Genomic DNA, 20,365 nt, shown 5'->3' on the forward strand with positions numbered 1-20,365 from the left:
AACTCCATGAATGCTCCTCAGGTTCAGAGATAACTCTGGACTCCTCGGTCACTGCAGAGGGGCTGATCTCTGCTGGCAGAGATCCTCTTCAGGCAGGAGTCAGGCTGCTTCTGGTCCCAGGATTTCTCCTCACCACAAAGGGGTGCAGGGTTCAAGGTGCAGATTACACAACTATACAGTACTAAAATCCAAACTGTATTCTCCTACCCCAGTATCCACACACACTCACAGCAGGCAGTAGCCCTGGACTAGCAGCCAGAGCAGAGCTGACCATGTGGTGACTGGTCTTACCTAGAGAGCTGGAGGGCTAACTCAGCCTGGCTAGATTTCTTGGGCAGGATTATACATAATTTTGAAAGAAAGAAAAAAGAAAAAAACAGAAAGAACACATGCACTGGAATCCATGGCCTTCATCCTCAGGTCTGGCTTCCCTGATCCCCATGGCAACAAGAGGTTAGTTTTGGACCCCCATGTAGCTGGTTCTACACAATGCAAGGATTTTTCTACGGAGAGAATCACCAGCTGACCAAGTATGCTAGTTTTCCAACCCCTTTGTGTTGATGAAGGGGCACAACGGAGTAAGAATGTGGCCAGGGATCTGGCTCCATGCTCCTGCACAAACTTGAGACTGCTTACCATTGGCTAGGTCTAGCAACTGCAGGAGGTGATGAGCCATTTAAATGACCCTTCCTTAACTCAGGAACCACACTTACTTAGATCTAGCACCAGTGGAAATTCTAGCAGATTCCATTTTCTTTTTCCTGTGGTCTCTGTTCACTTCTACTGGAGGACAAGTAGTCCCAGGAATGAAGAGGTTTGTGTTCTAAAGTGGTTTTAAATGAACTAACTATAAATAATATTCTTCTGTAAGGGACAAATCGAGCCCGCACAACTTCTAGTACTGGGGCTGTTATAGTTCTCTTGCATAAGTGTGTGTGAGCTGTTCAGGAATATGGACATGGAGCTCAGCTCTCCAGGAGCCTGTGTAGGAGCGCACAAGTGGTGGGTGAAGGCAGGATACAGGTGGGCAAGGAAATGTGAGAACAGAGCAAGATTAATCACTGCTAAATGGATCCAACTGGTCTCTCCAACTCTACCCTTTATCAGGGACACGTTACAGGGTATTCAGCCTTTGGGCTACAATAACCTCTATGAAGAACCTTGGCAACTGCACCACAGGGTTGAGGGTTTGGGGAGGAAGAGCTTGTCTTTGCATCTTCCCAGCTATTTGGACTCTGTGTTGGACAAATGATTTGATCCTAAAAGCTGGAAACTGTAGCTATTCCTCAGCATCTTTTTACATTCCTAATATATTATCACAGTAAATTGCAATGGTCATTAAGCATCTTGCACAATTTAGGATACTGTATTTTTAGGCCCCAATTCACAAAAAAAGATTTAGCAGGTTAGGTGCTTTGCTTCCATTAAATTTTCCATTTAAGTCAGTGAGCAGAATTTATGTGCACTTTATTACAGAAACATAAAATGCACATATCAGCATGAAGATTTGCTTGCAGATATCAAAGTCTGGAATGTATTTCATTTTTTGCTGCTGAACATATTCAATTATTTAGAAATATTTAAAGTGTCAGGGGGTTTCATTTCTCAGTTATTTTCCAAGAACTTGTGGGAACTCTGAAAATACAGTTTCACTAAAGTGTTCTTTTCTTAGATCGCATAAATGCTGATATACTGTATCCTGGGGAATTCGTATTTCTCATTGCATAGAGATAGGACGTAGGATAACAGGCATTACTATTACAGAACGACCAACATTTCAGTGAAGTAAATGCATTTGCTATGTATGGAGCCTGAAAGTGAATATGCTGTACAGTACAGTCACACCTGGCTGTGCTGTGCTGTGCTTGGGTTTCCTTTATATCTATGTATCTGAAAGATTTCATTTTCAGCTAGATATGTAATATGTGCTATATGATGAGGGATTATATAATTTATAAATACACACACACACTCAATAAAATGGTTTCATGAACAGATAAGGATTAACTATCTAGCCACTTCTTTGTGGAACAACCAACTTGGAATAATCAGCCGCAGAATGGACTTTATTCTATGTGAAATACAGTAACTGTACACACATTATATGTGCAGAAAGTGATCACATCAACCTGGAAAAGCAAGGCTGGGATTAAATATCCCATTTAAGGAAATGGTGAAAAAACAACAGCAGAAAGAATCAGAGCTCAGGGAAGGAATTTAGCTCAACAGCCCTAATTCAGCTGGGCATTTAAGCGTATGCTTAAATCCATCCCTATTCCAGGACACACTGAAGCACATGCTTAAAGTTAAGCCTGTGCTGAAATGGAACTTAAACGTCTTCTTCAAATTAGGGATTTAGATTAGATATTATCATGAATGGTGATGGGTTGTTGATTCTAGGCATATGCAAGAGTTAATCTTCTAGATAGTCTCAAATATAGCTGTTGTAGGAACCAATATATCAGTGTTTCCCTAGCTGCTGTGGATTTACCAGTATATCATTTTTCTTACCTTGGGGCCAGTCCATAACTTTTGTTTCGTATAGAATAATACACACAAATATAGTTTTAAAAAGTTGAAATGTTAGATAATGTTATTTTTACGGCATGAAATATACTGTGCAAGATCAACTAATGCATCCCAAATTTAAAAAAAACCCTCTGAACTCTAGTGCAATATCTTTTCTGTCAGGATCGATACAACATAATTTTTAATAAAAAAAATTATTCAAACAGGATACTGTCAAGGCATGTGGAACTTCATGTTACAGACCCAAGAAATTTAAGACAATTCATATTTTATCCCTTTTCTAAATTAAACTCCGTAATGCCACTTGATGAGCCACTATGTGCCAATAGAGTGCTGTGTTGATTAAAAAACTAGCTAATACTTAAAATAATGTATTTGTAAAGTAGAAGTGTCATAGAATTTCTGAAATAGGGCCATCTCCATGATTCTCTTCCATGGCACAATAGAAATACAATGTGAACAGATACTGCTGCTGCCGGTGATTTCAAGGTGAAGATTACAAAAGCTGGAGACAGAGCACCATTCCTGAACTGTCCTACAAATTTACTATTGCTTGGTGGGGAAATGCCCCTGGTGACATCCTTAAAAAATACCCTATTCCCAAAGAGAAGCAACACAGGTAAAAATTCTCTCAATAAAATTATTTTGCCAGGAGAGTGGGGAACTTTCTGTCTCCAAGCACAAAATTAGGTCGGCTCCATCAATGTCCTAGTGCCAAGAAGAGTGCGGTTTACTCATGAGAATTCTACTTCCAGCAGGTTACAATTTCTATAGTGAATGTGTTGTTCCCAAAGGGATTATGAACCTTTTTAAGGCAGTGGTTATCCAAGCTAACTCCCCTTATAACAGAGTGGATCTACCCATTCAATAAATAACCACTTACAATGATTTCAAACTACTGTAATTCCATTGACAACAGTGAAACTCCTCCTGCTTTACACTGCTGCATGATCCAAATTGGTCCCAATGACTGGCATGGGGAACTGTGGCTGCACTCACCAAGATAGTTTTAGGCTTGGCACAATGTGCACTAACAGTAAGAAAATAGTTACATTTTGCTCAGACATCCTGGGTCAAATTATGCCTTTATGCTCTAGCAACTCTGTTGACTTAAATGGAGCTGCAGAGGTGTCAGAGGTGGAAGAATATGGCCCATAATATGTCAGAAATGAGATAACTAGCTTGTATCCTCTGTTTAGATGCTGAATACTCCTATTAATGCAATAAATACAGTTTATTAATATTGAATATGTCTTTAGCGAATACTATTTTAAAGTACATTTTTCATGACCAGATATTTGTATCCTGGAGATACAAAATGGAAATGTGGAACTAGTACAGTACCTCTAGTCATTTAGGAAGCATTTGAAATATATCTTAGCATGAATGTGAAGAGTGAAAAAGAGTGAAGAAGCTATACAAACAGCCTGGGGAAGCATATTATTTTAGTAGCTGTTTTCTTTGTATTTGTTTCTTTGACCAAACAGGTCTGCAGCCTAATTTACACATTTTGATAAGGGAACTCAAATTTGGGGGCCCAATTCATTGTTACTTTACACCTTGTGTAGTCATTTACATCAGTGCAAATAAGGTCAAAACAATTCCACTCCCATCAGGTAGCTTTGCACTGACCTTGTTCTGGTGTGCATGATTACACAAGGTACATGGTAATGGTGAATCAGACCCAGCAGTGCTCAGGCAACACAAAGCAAAAATCAAATCTGGCTAAACACCCATGGGAAAATTCTCTTTCCAAAAGGGAATTTTCCAGCGACACAGAGATGTAGGAATAGCTATTCCACTTCCTTCTCCCCTAGCATAGGGGTTGTGGCTACACTGTCTGGGTGCTAGAATCCCTGTGCCTGGCTGCGAGAACAACATAGCTGGGCTTTTGGCATCCCATGTAAGAGAAAGTAACTCAAACATTGCTTTATATTGAAATTATTGGACAAATTGGTAACATGAACCAATACAGTTCTCTATAAAGGAAACGCTTAGGCCTGGTAATTTTTATTTAAGTAATGAGAACAACCAGTTAACTTTCATGAACACAGTATATCAAATCTTCCTAATAGTATTTTGTAAATCTGACATCAGGATGGTAGGCTCAAATTTAGCCAGCTGTAATTAAAAGAATTTATCACCAACTGGAAACTTGTGGCTACCTGTTTTATACAAAAATCCAACAAGTGACTAAGCACATGCCTGAAGAGACTGGCAAATTCCTTAAACACACCTCACTGAGAAACTGGTTGCCAAAACAAGGATTTGGCTCTAGTAACAGTCATGAGTACACTGGCATTACGATATACATTCTTTATACCTTGCTGTGGCTTTGGTTTTGTGTGAGTACTACATTTAGACCCTTCTGAGGTACACTACATTTTTATTTATTTATTTTAGTGAGGGCAAGGAAAGGGCTTGTTAGCTGAGTAAAGTATTTGGACATCCATTTTCCGTTGGCTTTTTAAACACCCACAAAAATAATTGTATTTAAGAACAGACTGTGCACTAATCAGCAATTTGTTTTTAAAAACGCGTAAGACATCCTGAGCCTATCTGAAAATGTTTCTGAATTCCAATAAGAAAATGTCTTTATAGTCACAAAACCTAGAAGATTACACTTCAAATGCCATATTGCATCTTGCCCAAGCATGGAATGAGAAGAAGGGTGCTGTGTTGAGACATAATACATGAAGGCTATAGAATCACAGAATCATAGAATATCAGGGTTGGAAGGGACCTCAGGAGGTCATCTAGTCCAACCCCCTGCTCAAAGCAGGACCAATCCCCAACTAAATCATCCCAGCCAGGGCTTTGTCAAGCCTGACCTTAAAAACTTCTAAGGAAGGAGATTCCACCACCTCCTTAGGTAATGCATTCCAGTGTTTCACCACCCTCCTAGTGAAAAAGTTTTTCCTAATATCCAACCTAAATCTCCCCCACTGCAACTTGAGACCATTACTCCTTGTTCTGTCATCTACTACCACTGAGAACAGTCTAGAGCCTTCCTCTTTGGAACCCCCTTTCAGGTAGTTGAAAGCAGCTATCAAATCCCCCGTCATTCTTCTCTTCCGCAGACTAAACAATCCCAGTTCCCTCAGCCTCTCCTCACAAGTCATGTGTTCCAGTCTCCTAATCATTTTGGTTGCCCTCCGCTGGACTCTTTCCAATTTTTCCACATCCTTCTTGTAGTGTGGGGCCCAAAACTGGACACAGTACTCCAGATGAGGCCTCACCAATGTTGAATAGAGGGGAACGATCATGTCCCTCGATCTGCTGGCAATGCCCCTACTTATACAGCCCAAAATGCCATTGGCCTTCTTGGCAACAAGGGCACACTGTTGACTCATATCCAGTTTCTCGTCCATGCCCTTAGGTCCTTTTCTGCAGAACTGCTGCCTAGCCATTCGGTCCCTAGTCTGTAGAGGTGCATTGAATTCTTCCGTCCTAAGTGCAGGACTCTGCACTTGTCCTTGTTGAACCTCATCAGATTTCTTTTGGCCCAATCCTCTAATTTGTCTAGGTCCCTCTGTATCCTATTCCTACCCTCCAGTGTATCTACCTCTCCTCCCAGTTTAGTGTCATCCGCAAACTTGCTGAGGGTGCAATCCACACCATCCTCCAGATCATTTATGAAGATATTGAACAAAACTGGCCCCAGGACCGACCCTTGGGGCACTCCACTTGATACCGGCTGCCAACTAGCCATGGAGCCATTGATCACTACCTGTTGAGCCCGACAATCTAGCCAACTTTCTATCCACCTTATAGTCCATTCATCCAGCCCATACTTCTTTAATTTGCTGGCAAGAATACTGTGGGAGACCATGTCAAAAGCTTTGCTAAAGTCAAGGAACAACACATCCACTGCTTTCCCCTCATCCACAGACTGAGGTGAGGCTGACTGGCCTGTAGTTCCCAGGATCCTCCTTCTTCCCTTTTTTAAAGATGGGCACTACATTAGCTATTAAGAATATTAATTATAATCCTTACTCAGACTAATCTCCCACTGGTTTCCTGTTGGATTCTAGGGAAGTGAGAATATACTTAATTCCATTTTTTTTAAAATGAAGAACAGAGAAGTTAAAATAAAAAAATCAGATTCTGAAAAATAATATACCTGATACAGCAAGAAAATCGTCAATGCTTGTAATGTCATCCACAGCTTCAGTAAGAACATGTATGCGATTCTCCCATGTGCTCTTATATATTTCCATGCTGTTTTTTACCACCTGGCTTTTTGGTCTGGCAGCAAGAGCTAAAGCTGCGTTAATAACCTGCAGAAAATAAAATTATATTCTTGACTTCATCTGAAATAACTAAAATGCATAACAGATTCTAAGGCAGTATTTCTGTTTTCTGAGCACTGAAGATATTCATCCTTTCGTTATATTCAAAGGAGGAATACTTGTAAAATACTGTACATGTTAACCTTCCTGTTAACTGAATTAGAGTTCAGTTGTAATTTTAATTGAATAGGACTACAAAATATTCTTTAATTGGAGAATTCACGACATAAACAATTCTGTTTAGTAACATGAAATCTATTTTTGTCAGTATAAAATAGTTTCAAAATATTTTTATGTACAATCCCACTTTATTAGGTACGAATACGCTTTTACTACGTAATACATAATTAGAAAGATGTATAAGGTCACTGCAGTTTGGGGTTTATAAACCCTTAAGAGTAGCACCTATCATACTGTAAATTACTTTCACTGAAGGGATACTTTAACACCCTAAAGCTTTCAAGCCATAGACATGGTATAGGGAGGTGTATACCAGTACAAGATATCATATTATCCCTGCTATGTATTCATCAAATGAAGGAAAAAAAACAGAACACCAAACAAAAGACACTTGAAGAATTAAAAAACAAATTAATTAATCATATCCTACATCTCAGTGTAATATCTAGTGCTGGCAAGGTAGATTAGGAGAAAAACATACAAATTAGAAAGAATTCACAACTCTGCTCCACTGTGATCGAGTGGTTATAGCCGAGCAGTCCCTGGTTCTAAATTCAGCTGAAAAGCCTTCTCATTGTATGATCTTAAGGAAGCCTCTTGACCTTATGCTGGAGTGTACCCAGGGGAGTAATAAAGAAAAATTGCACTAAAGCTGATAGACTCCTTCCCTGTTTTAAGTGTTTTAAAATATTTCTTCCCTAGACACAAAAAGCATATAAAATTTAAATTAAAAATACATAGTAAATGTATATCATCATCAACTTTTGCAGGAGGAGGGAAAAAACACACAGAATCCTGAACTTAGTTCCTGGCAAACAAAAAGTTTCTCATTTCACATGTACGTGAATTTCAGATGGAGTGTAGAAGAGTGTCTCACCGGCCAGCATGTCCTGTCATGGCTGGGTGAGGCATAGCAGGCTTTCCTCATCTAGCAGCCCTGCAATGGTTTGCTTCTTGTTGTCTCTCAGCCCTCCAGCCATGTCAATTAAAGGCTTTGTCTGTTGTGAGATAGGCATGTGGTTCCTAGCTTGTACAGAAACACGTATGTTAGCTTTCATCTGAGCTAAAAATCGTAACGTAGCCATGGTCGCACAGGCGGCAGTGGCAGGGACTAGCTGCCCCGAGTACATACCCGTGGGGTCCAGGCATGTTTGTACTCAAGGCAGCTAGCCTGTGCCACCACTCACCATTGCCTATGCTACCACAGCTGCATTACTGTTCTTAGCAGGCTAGCCATACCTCTCAACATTTCAAATGGCTAAAGCAGAACATCCCCTACAGGGCTCCCTACTGCCCCCTCCCAACCAGCTCCCCCACATGGATGCTCACCACAGGTCTCCCTCGTCCATGGCTCTCCTCAGTTCTCCTTCCACCTGACTCCTAACAGGCCCTTCGATGAGAACATGAACTCCCAACCTCTTCTGTTCTAGGTCTCCCCCTTCCCAGATGAGCTCTCCCTCTTTTATACTGTATCCTGACCTGTTCACACCATATCCAATAAATTCAATTAAGTTACTGAATCAGGACCAGCTGGAGGATAGCTGCTTCATCACAGGCAAAGCTGAGCCTGACTTCCCTTGATGGGCCAGCCAGCATGTGACAAGGAGTACATTGGTTAAGGAATAAAATAGAAAACTATGCTATAATAGATGAACTATGAACAACTTTATTACTAATATATATGACCTACTGTACTAACCTACAGTATGGCAGTGCTACATTGTACATTAGGGAGGCAATCTTAAATAATACCCAATAAATGAATAAATACGTTAAAAGACCTGTTTCATTGTACATGAAGGAAAAGCAATCAAGAGGTCTCCACGCTATTCAAATTACTACTGAACCATTCTGTAGATTTCCAATAAAAATCTTCCTACCTTGACTTTTCACTAGTGTAAGTCAAATTCTACCAAAAATTGCTGAATATAAAAAAGGGACTCTTATTAATGTGAATTCACCCTCTCCCCTTGGTTTTTGGCTTACTAATTCCACAATTATATTACCTGTTTACATTATATTTTAAGCTCGTTGACACAGGGACATTTGCCTTTCTATATATCAGTGTAGCACCATCAACAGCTAACAAACAATACGTGTTTATTAAACTTTTCAAATTTAGAGAAACATAGTTATACAATTTTTAAAAGGGCAACTGATTTAACTCTGATGAAATGCAAGAAAAATGTACTAAGGGAAAGAATGCCAAAAACCTGAGCAGTTACAGTACAAAAGTCTTCAGATCTGAATGTTTTTGTTTAAAAGCATCATGCCCTATGTTTTCAACAAAAAATATCTGCCAATAATTAATTGCTTGATTTCCAGTTAAGATGACATGGACTCTTCACAGAAAAAAAAATACTTTACTGAAGCTAAACCTTGTGATTTTATTATTAAAGCAGCCCTTGAAATAATTACAAAAAATGTAGTTTCCTTGCATGTAGTGCTGTACAGATTAGTCATTCAGCGTGTAAAGAAAACTCTTGATTTCATGCAACTTTCTTTAAACAAAAACATTGACTTTAGAAATGATAGGTTGTTGTCACAACCTTCTCTGATGCCAAACAAGGACTGCCCAAGCCAGGTCCAGCTGGGTCCTTAGTTGACTTAAGCTTTTCCCTTTTTGACTATTAATTTTGCACTAAAGACACATCTAATCTCTTTCCATATTTAACATATCATTACAAAAAGTACTCTTCACAGTGAGTTATATGCTCATTTGATCCACACTGCTGATCCCCAGAATCTAGAGGTAAAGAGATTATGTGTTTAAGGGACTGACAATGGCTACTGTTTCTACTAACATGATCCTATCCATAAAACAGGGCAGATTTCTTACATGTCATTCACATTTGAATTGTGAGAACCCCAAACCCAGCTCTCAACCCTCATTTTACTATCTGTATTATTGTGAGGAAATGCACTTCATTTAATTCTAAGTTAATGAAGTCTTTTTGTGGTGTTGTTATATATTATATATATTAGAGCAGACATTCTCAAAATCTGGGTTCATGACCACCTTGCCCTTCTCATATGCCCAAATGGTAGGGGGGACACCTTGCAAGATCTCATCACATTTAGGAGGGAGGGCTTCTCAGTATTGAAAAGGTGAAGTACCATTTTTTTAGCACTAGCTAACTCCTAGAACAGTGCTAGAGGGGAAAGTGAGTAAGCTAGCTATAAAATTATCCACATTTAATATTTAGAATATAATAATGTCACAGAAATAACATTGGTAATTTAGATTAAAGGTTGCTCTAATGCATCTTTTCAGATAATTGCAAACACTAAAAAAAGAAGTAAATCATCAGTCACATTCACAGCCAACATAATGCCAATCTCCACGCATAATGACAAAAATAAAAAAGGAATCCTACAAAAAGTGGAAACAGACAAATTGCTAAGGATAAGTACAAAATAATAGCACAAGCAGTTAGGAACAAAATCAGAAGGTCTAAGGCACATAAATGAGTTACATCTAATTAGAGATATAAAAGGCAATAAAGAAGAGGTTCTTTAAATACATTAAGAACAAGAGAAAGGTTCACTATTTAGTGGGGAAGGAGAGCTAATTATGGACCAACACCAAGGCTAAAGTGTTTAATGCTTACTTTGCCTCAGTCTTCATTTAAAAAGTCAGTTGTGACTAGATGCTTACACAATTTATATTAACAATAAGGTGGAAGGAATATAAGACAGAATAGGGAAAGAACAGGTTAAAGAATATTTAGATAATTTACATGTATTCAAGGAGCAAGAGCCTGATGAAATTCAACCTATGGTACTTAAAAGAATTAGTTGAAGATATCTCAGAACCATTAGTGATTATCTTCAAAAAATCATGGTGACAGGGAAGGTCCCAGAAGACTGAAGAAAGATAAACATAGTACCTGCCTTTAAAAAGAGGAACAAAGAGGACCTGGGGAATTATAGGTCAGTCAGCCCCACTTTGATACCTGGAAAAATACTGGAACAAAGTATTAACCAATTTGTAAGCACCTAAAGTATAACATGGTGATAAACGATAGCCACCATAGATTTTTCAAGAAAAATCATGCCAAACCAACCTAATTTCCTTCTTTGACAGGTGTGACAAAGTTCCTGCTCTACCTTGGTGGGTCTTACGCTTATTGGCGGATTTGCTCACCTTGGAGCTTCACGGCAGCCCTCAGCTTGGCCGTTTTTCTGAATTCACAGTCCAGGTCGACTCCTCCTCTGTCTGACCAGAAGTTGTGAGGATATGGGGGGAACCCGGGCTCGCCCTCTACTCCGGGTTCCAGCCCAGGGCCCTGTGGAATGCAGCTGTCTAGAGTGCCTCCTGGAACAGCTGTGCGACAGCTACAACTCCCTGGGCTACTTCCCCATGGCCTCCTCCCAACACCTTCTTTATGCTCACCATAGGACCTTCCTCCTGGTGTCTCATAATGTTTGTACACCTCAGTCCTCCAAGAGTCTACGTTCTCACTCTCAGCTCCTAGTGCCTCTTGCTCCCAGCTCCTCACACGCACACCACAAACTGAAGCGAGCTCCTTTTTAAAACCCAGGTGCCCTGATCAGCCTGCCTTAATTGATTCTAGCAGCTTCTTGATCGGCTGCAGGTGTTCTAATCAGCCTGTCTTAATTGTCTCCAGAAGGTTCCTGATTGTTCTGGAACCTTCCCTGTTACCTTACCCAGGGAAAAGGGACCTCCTTAGCCTGGGGCTAATATATCTGCCTTCTATTACTCTCCTGTAGCCATCTGGCCTGACCCTGTCATACAGGGTTACTGAACTGAATGGGGGAAAGCAGTAGAGATTATATATCCTGCTTTTAATAAGTCTTTTGATACAGTCCTCCATGACATTCTCATAAGCAAACTAGGGAAACGCAGTCTAAATTAAATTACTATAATGTGGATACAAAACTGGTTGAAAGACCATACTTAAGGAGTAGTAACCAATGGTTCACTGTCAAACCAGGACACGTCTAGAAAGGTCCCATAGGGGTCTGTCCTGAGTCTAGAACTATTCAAAATATTTTGTTTAATGTCCTGCATTATGGAGTAGGGAGCATGCTTATAAAATCTGCAGATTACACCAAACTGCAGATGATACCAAGATGAGCTTGCTAGCGCTTTGAAGAACAAGATTACAATTCAAAACAATCTTGACAAATTGGAGAAATTGAATGAAATCAACAAGATGAAATTCAATAAAGAGAAATGTAAAATATATTTAGGAACAAAAAATCAAATGCACAAATAAAAATGGGAAATAAGTAGTATTGCTGAAAAGGATGTGGGGGTTATAGTGGATCACAAACTGAATGTGTGTCAACAATGTGATGCAGTTGCCAAAAAAAAGAGGCTAACATAATTCTGGAGCGTATTAACAGGTGTATTGTATGTCAGACCCGGGAGGGACTTGTCCTGTTCTACTCCGCACTGAGAAGGTCTCAGCTGAAGTAACTTGTCCAGTTTTGGGTACTACATTTTAAGAAAGATATGGACAAACTGGAGAGAGCCTGGAAGAGAGCAAAAAAATGATAGAAGGTTTAGAAAACCTGACCTATAATGAAAGGTTAAAAAATTGGGCATGGTTAGTCTTGAGAAAAGAATCCTGAGACGGGATGTGATAACATCTTTAAATATGTTAAGGGCTGTTATAAAGAGGACTCTGATCAATTGTTCTCCATGTCCACTAAAGGCAGGACAAGAAGTAATCAGCTTAATTAGCAGCAAAGGAGATTTAGGTTAAATATTAGGAATTTTTTTTAACTTTAAGGAAAATGAAGTACTCGAATAGGCTTCCAAGGGAGGTTATGGAATCCCCATCATTGAAGGTTTTTAGGAACAAACACTTGTCAGGGATGGTCTTGTACTTGGCCCTGCGTCAGCTTGGGGATGATGGACTATAACACTTCTCATGATCCCTTCCAACCCAACATTTCTATGATTCTATAAGCCCACGACCATCACAACACTCAAGTATATACTGTCATCCCTGCATACAGTTTTAATTTGCAACATCAGATTTTAGTTAATGTAGGGTCTCATCCTTTATTAGTATTTTGATATTCCATTGCTACTAAGTCTTCTTAAATGAGTTCATGGGTATTCAGGTCGCAAAACATTTAAATCTCCATTATGATGCACAGGCTCTAGTGAAGGCACTGCAGCACAGGCATCCCCCCCCACCCCAAAACAGTTAAGGTGGAACATTTATGGTTATTAGGATTCATTTTTATAAAGATAAGTGCTCAGCATTTCCATCAGTTATTGTATTACCTTTGGCACTAAACATGCACTTTAAGTAAATACTTCATGGTAGACATGACAGACACAGAATAGCACATTATCCTAACACCAGCCTTAACCATCTTCTGTTTCCACAGGAAATTAAATATGTTCCCTTGCCTGTATCTTTATTATGATTAAAAGATTACTCTTCCTTAGGAGAAGCAGACTGATTCCTCTTGATACCTAATGTTACGTATTTTCTAAGATCTACTAAAAGTACTCTCAGAGAATAAAGTCTCTTAGATGTAGCATGGGTACTCTGGCCCATATGACATTTTCAATTATTTTATTAGAACATCTCTCAGCATCTGTGTCAAAAGACTTGTTTACTAAGTATATATGCTTGTTTGGAGTTACTTCAGCAGTCAGAATAAAGCACAGTTATTTGAAAAAAAACACCTTATTTTAAAGTTATAGATCACAACCCATAGCCTATGACTATAGCATGTGACTAAGAGGCAGACAGTTCTTTTACACAGGTTACTTCTTAACAGGGACAAGAAAATGCCAACATTTGCCCCCCGTCCCCCTCTTCCCCTGCAATGGAATTGGGAAGGATTTCCACACACTAAACTTGTATATCTAAGGTTATTCAGCCTCTGACTTAACCCATCTGGCTGCAGAGGCTGTACATATGATCTTGCCCATCTCTGTCTCTATGGAACCGAGAATTTACCAAGGGAAAACCTGGTATATTAAAATGTATTTTTAAATCTTATAAAAAATTGAACATTGTTTTCTGTTATGTACCCTCATTATGGGGTTGGAACAAGATTAATGTCACAGTCTATTATTTCATTTGTGCAGTCCATAATGATGGGTATCATTGCTTATATGATTCATCCTACTGAACCCTAGGCAAACTTTTCATTAGTACATAATGCATTATGATAAGGATCAAAGACATTCAGTAAAAATCCCAAGCAAGAAAATAAAAACGAGGAATAGTACATATTATGAGCCATTTTATATTGAATCCCTATAAGATTGCCAAGATTATATGAAGAAACTGTACAATTTGGACAACGAAAGGATAATATCAGTATAGCCAAAACAATGGGGGACTGGAAGAGAATTGAAAAGCGTGGAGGGGAGTGGCAAATGAAGAAAAGTGCCCAATCAACCCCAGAGACATATATATCACAAGCAGAGCCTCTTCCACCTGAGAAGGGAGAAGAGCAGAAGACTGACAAAGTCTGTGAGGGAGCTCACTGTACAGACCAGATTTATTTGGGAAGCACGGTGATACTAGAATACTGGGTACTAAAGAAAACCACAAGAAAATAAAGTAACATAATACACCAATAAATGTTCCTGTGTACAGTGGGAATGTTACCTTTGGCATTTCCAAATAAATACCAGCCCCTTACTAGCACTTGTGTATGTCACACTTATTATAGGCAGGACTATAGTAGCACATGCTATTATTAAGGCTGCGAGTCTGTCATGGAGGTCACGGATTCCACGACTTTCCATGACCTCCGTGACTTCTGCAGCATCTGGTGCTGGCTCAGGAGCTACCTGAGCCGGGCAGCCCCTGGGTCAGCAGCAGCAGCAGTTTGGGTGTGTGGGAGGGGGCTCAGGGTTAGGGGCAGGAGGTTGGGGAGTGCGGGGGGGGGGTGCTTAGCATGGGGTGGGAGGATACCCAGCTCCCACTGGCATGGCCCCCCGCAGCTCTTAGGCAACAGAGGGGAAGAGAGTCTCCGTGCCGCACGCTTCCTGTGCCCGCAGGCCCTGCCCCCGCAGCTCCCATTGGCTGAGGCAGTCGGCGGTTGTGGTGGGAGCATTGGAGTCCCTGCCCTGGCCTCTGCCTCCACTGCCTAGGAGCTGTAGGGACACAGAGCTGGGTAAGAAGCTCCTGCCAGCCCTGCCAAACCCCTAGCCCCCAGTACCAGCTGGTGTCCCAGGTCACCTCCCCCAGCACCCATGGCACCCCTGGACCGCTCCCTCTCCCCCCCCCCCCCCGAGCACCCATGGCCCCTGCCCAAATTTTAGTCAGGGTGGTATTTTTAGTAAAAGTCATGGACAGGTCACGGGCCCATGAATTTTTGTTTATGGCCTGTGACCTGTCCATGACTTTTACTAAAAATACTTGTGACTAAAACATAGCCTTAGCTATTTTTAATGTTGCCCAACACTTCCCATAAGAAGACCCTGTTTTCAGTTGGTATTAATGTTGACAAACTTTCATTTTTTGAGCTGCAATTTTCCATGCCAGAGGTCTGCCTCGGGTTGATCAGTGGGGTGGAAATTTCAATCAAAACAATTCAGTTGTTTTTGAGAGCAAGGCTAGGGAAAATACATGTTGGCCACATTAAAAAATGTGTGACCTTTTATTTAGTACTCCATGCTTTTGAGCAGGGACTTGAAATTTGGTAGTCGGATGGGCCTTCTGTCAGAGATATGCCTTTTTGCCACCCTGTGGAAATCTACCCAAACGTGGCCAAGTTCTAAGCCTCTGACAAATCAGTTTCTACTTGCTCAATAGAGACTTGAGGTTTTAGGAGCTAAAGTGCCCCAAAGACTGCGCCTTATTGGGCATGTTCCAGCCTGGGGTTATGCAGGATTTCCCCTGCAACTGGATTTCTGTGCTGCTGTGGGCTGGTCTAGGTCTGAGTACCTGAACTGAGAGCAGGGAAATTTTCTCTCCAGCACTCTCAATGACCTGGCCTCAGGGAATGTGGTGCAGAAAGCTGTATGATTCAAATGCACAGGGGGTAAGAGTCAGAGCTAAGGGAAGCAAGGGAATTCAATTGGGATGAGCCTGGGGGACAATTAGGACAAGGAGTCTGGGGGGCGGAGAACAGACTCATAGTTATGGGTGGTGGGGGAGATTAAGCTAGGAAACTCAGACAGGGAGCCGGGGAGGGAAATGGAAGGAAGGGGCTAGTAGGTTGGGGAAGCCTGAGACTGGAAGAGGAGTGAGAAGAAGAATGAGTAGGATGGAGAGAAGGGGAGGCAGAACTGATGAGTAGCTGTGGTGTAGGAGAACTGGGACTGGCTGGGAAAATAGACTGGGAGAAGGAGCTGTGGAGGACATACTGAAATTAGACCATGAGCCAAAGGAAGGAGACCTGGAGCCAGTGGGGATGGGGAATGTGAACAAGGAGGTAACAAAGGGCCAGGGTGGGGGATGGATAGTTGTATGAGAAGCTGGGAGGGAACTGGGAACAACTGGCCAAGGGGGAGGGAACTGAAAATGGCTTGGGAAGGTGACAAAGTGGCACTAGTGAGTGATAGACTCGGATGAGGAGATAGGAGACTGGGGCTGGGATGAATTGCCTGATGAGTGGAGATTGGCACTGGTTACGTGAAGAGAATGGGACTGGGACAAAGAGCCAGGAGTGGGGAACAGACAGGACTGGGACTGGGACAGGCACGGGGTGGAGCAGACAGGGCAGAAGGGGCTATGCTTGTGGGGAATGAGCAATAGAGTCTGTTTATGCTAGTGTGCACTCCTCTCCGATGGGACCCAATATTTCTGAGTGTCTCCATCCCTCTGCTATTACCAAATATTTGTGAAATCCACTGGCAAAGTGTCCTCTTGTGCTGGACCACACAGATGATGACCACTGCTATTGCTATCAATTATTCCATTAGCTCAAGTGGCAGAGGTCAGTGTAGTGGCATCAAAGGCACCAATCTTGCTGCTGACCAATGTGGGTGTTATGATGCCACAAGATGGAATTTCTGGGGTTTTTTTCAGATTATTCTTTTAATAATCTATTAAATTACATGTACAAAACTACATAAAAACTATTATTAAGGTTGCATAGCCAAGCGCTCAAAAGTCAGGCAGTGCTGAAATTAAGGTTGCCTGTGTAAACTTAATTCAGCCCCCTTGTGTCTTTGCATTATGATACAGTTGTTTAATTACATAATCACATACTATAGAGTCATAGAGTTTAAGGCTGCAAGGGACTACCAGATAATCTAGTCTGACCCCTGCACATCACATGCCCCCAGCACCTCCACACTAACCCAACAACTGAAATTAGACTAAAGTATTACACCTCACAGGAGACTGGACTATCATGTGCCACAGAGAGAGAATAGGCGGGACTGACACACACCAATGCCGAAGGCCCCACACAATGGTAGGGAAATAATTAAATAAAATATATCCAGATAATCTGCAAGGTCACTGCCCTCCCGACCACACAATGGTGATCAATTAGACTCTGAGCATGTGAACAAGAACCAGCCAGCCAGGCACCTGAGAGACAATGCTCAGTGCCACCTCAGAGCTCTGGCCCAACCCCACCTAAAGTCCCATCTCCAGATGTGGCCTTCCCTGATGCTTCAGAGGAAGGAGTCCAAAAAAAACAAACAAACAACAACAAAAAAATAACAACCCAGAATTCATTGGAAGGAGGAGGAAGATCCTTTCCTGATTCCTGGTGGTGACCACCTGAAATCCTGAAGCATGAGCTTTCAAGAACATAAGACATAAACCAGCAGTGAGCTCTAGAGCTGCTGAGATCCACCCAGTCATAAGCAACTTGTCATACAATTGCACTCATAAATTTGTGCAGCTCTTTCTTAAAATTAATTAAATTGTTTGCCCCCACAACTTCTACTCAGAGGTTGTTCCAGAACCTCACTCTTCTGATGCTTAGAAATCACCTTATTTCCAGCATGAATTTGTTCATGGCCAGTTTATATCCATTTGTTCTTGTACTAACATTGTCCTCTATCTTAAATAGCTTGTCATCTTTCCTGGTGTTTACCCCTCCCTCCCCCCCAGCCTTAGCCTTCTTTTTGCTAGGCTAAACAAGCCAAGCTCTTCCAGTCTCCTCTCATATGCCCTCCATTCCCCTGATCGTCCTAGATGCTCTTCTCTGCATCTGTTCCAGTTTGAATTAATCTTTCTTGAACATGTATGACCAGAATTATACACAGTATTCCAAATGATGCCATACCAGTGCCTCATACTGAGGTATTCATATTTCTCTATCTCTAATGGAAATGCCTCGCTTGACACATCCTAGGACATTTGTCTTTTTCACCACATTATGGCTCATAGTCATCCTGGAGTCAATCCATACACCCTAGTCTCTTCTCCTCTGCTGCTTCCAGCTGATGAGCGCCCAGGTTGCAGCAGAAATTCTTATTAGACATTGCACTATGTACAATTGAATTTCATCCCATTTCGTCACTCCAGTCTTGAAGGTCATCCAGATCTTTCTTTATAATATTCCAACTCTCTTCTGTAGTGATAACACTTCCTAACTTTGTATCATCGCCAAATTTCATCAGCATACTCCTACTTTTTGAGCCAAGGTCATTAATAAAAATATTGAATAAGATTAGTCCCAAGACCAATCTTTGAGTAACTCCTCTGATAACCTCCCTCCAGTCTAATAATTCACCTTTCAGCACAACCCATTGCCTTCCCCCCTTAGCCAGTTCCTTATCCACCTTGCAATTCTTGTACTGATCCCATCTTCCCTAATTTAACTATTAATTTTCAGTGTGGTAGTGTGTTAAATACTTTACTGAAGTCCGAATTTATAAGATCTCATGCATTGCCCTTATCTAAAAATGAGTTATTTTCTCAGAGATGGAAATCAGGTTGATTTTAACTTTGGTAAACCCATGATGTATTACATCCTCTTTAGCATTTACCTCTGTGAATTTAATAATTTTTTTTATTTATTTATTTACAATTTTTTCGAAAGCCTCGCCTACTGCTTAGGTCAGACTAACAGGTCTGTAATTGCCCAGATCACTATTTTCCCCTTTAAACACAGGTAAGACATTATGTTTTCATTCAGAGCACAGGATGTACCTGCTCTGGGGATGAATCAGGGTGGTGGAGTTCAAAAGGCTGTTGTATGTAGGATCCCTACCTCATTTGTTACAGAAGTTGGAAGCTGTGTATTGAATGGGGCAGGGGATTACAGAAAAATAAAGGATGGTCTTTTGGTTAAAGCAGTTGAATGCTGCCCTGGACAACTGAATTCTTTCCCTGTCGGTGCCAGAGAGTTCCTATGTGATCTTGAGCAAGTCACTTAAACCAAACTTTTCATAGGGCTCACCAATGGTGTGTTCCTCATTTTCTGGGTACTTGTTGTGAAACCCTGAGGTCTGATTTGAAGAAGTGCTAAACACACACACCTTCAGCTGAAGTTAATGGGAGCTGTTCTTTGGTGCTATATGTTGCCAAGTTCTTTGAAAATCCATTTCCTAGGCATTCAGCATCCAAAATTAGTGGATAATGTTGATCTTAATCTCTGTGCCTCTGTTCCCCATCTATGAAATGAGAATACCACCACCCCACATCTTACTGGGGTGTTGTGAAGATTAATTCATTAATGTTTGTGAACTCTCATATACTACAGTGATGAGCACCATTCAAAAGTCCATGAGGAAATTAATATGCCTGCCCTCAGAGAAGGGACTGAGTAGTCTGCATGGCTTAGGGCCACACATTGAACAATGAGGAAAAAACAAAATATTGAATAGCTTCTCATTAAGTAGGAACCATCCATCATCCTAGGCACTGAATGATCCTGTGGGAAAACCAGTATGTGGTCATGTAATAAAGATTGTATCATACTGCAAACACACAAGGGTGACAATAAAGATGATATGGGCCACCTTAATTCTGGCATTTCGTAACTTTTGAGTGCTTGACTTTGTAACATTAATAATGTTCTTTTAACATAGGTCATGTTTGTTTTGTTTTTGCATATATTTAACATTTGTATTAAAAATGGCAGCATTCAAAGACCCCCCCAATCAGGATGAGAGTTCCATTGTGACAGGAGCTGTATTGGAAAGCGCAATCCCTGTATAGTACACTGGATGAGTGAAACTTATGTTTAAGTCTCTAGTTGTGCAGTGTCTACAAATAAATCATACTGCACATTGACCCAGAGAATTTGCCACAGAACTAAAAGTATACAAAATATCTGAAGCAAAAATACTGGACTCTTCCCTTAACAGATTTAGTTTCTTTCTAAACTATTTCCACTCTTGATCCATGAAACAGCTTCTGAAGTGCCAGACTGCCAAGGACTAGAAGCAGCTCATACAATAAGACTTTAACATTTGATTTTCCTTTAGCACACAATTCAGTGAC

At 40.9% G+C, this 20,365-nt stretch overlaps 1 protein-coding gene across 6 annotated transcripts in view; it reads right to left on the reverse strand.

The window, feature by feature from the left end:
• Positions 1-20,365, reverse strand: part of CTNNA3 (catenin alpha 3) — an 896,431-nt gene that overhangs the window by 251,023 nt on the left and 625,043 nt on the right. For all 6 annotated transcript variants that reach the window (XM_074958868.1, XM_074958865.1, XM_074958864.1 and 3 more), the window contains one exon: positions 6,653-6,809. In XM_074958868.1, the coding sequence (XP_074814969.1) occupies positions 6,653-6,809 (157 nt within the window). The remainder of the gene's footprint in view (positions 1-6,652; positions 6,810-20,365) is intronic.

The sequence above is a fragment of the Natator depressus genome, chromosome 7 (assembly GCF_965152275.1).
Source record: "Natator depressus isolate rNatDep1 chromosome 7, rNatDep2.hap1, whole genome shotgun sequence".
Taxonomy (NCBI): Eukaryota; Metazoa; Chordata; order Testudines; family Cheloniidae; genus Natator; species Natator depressus.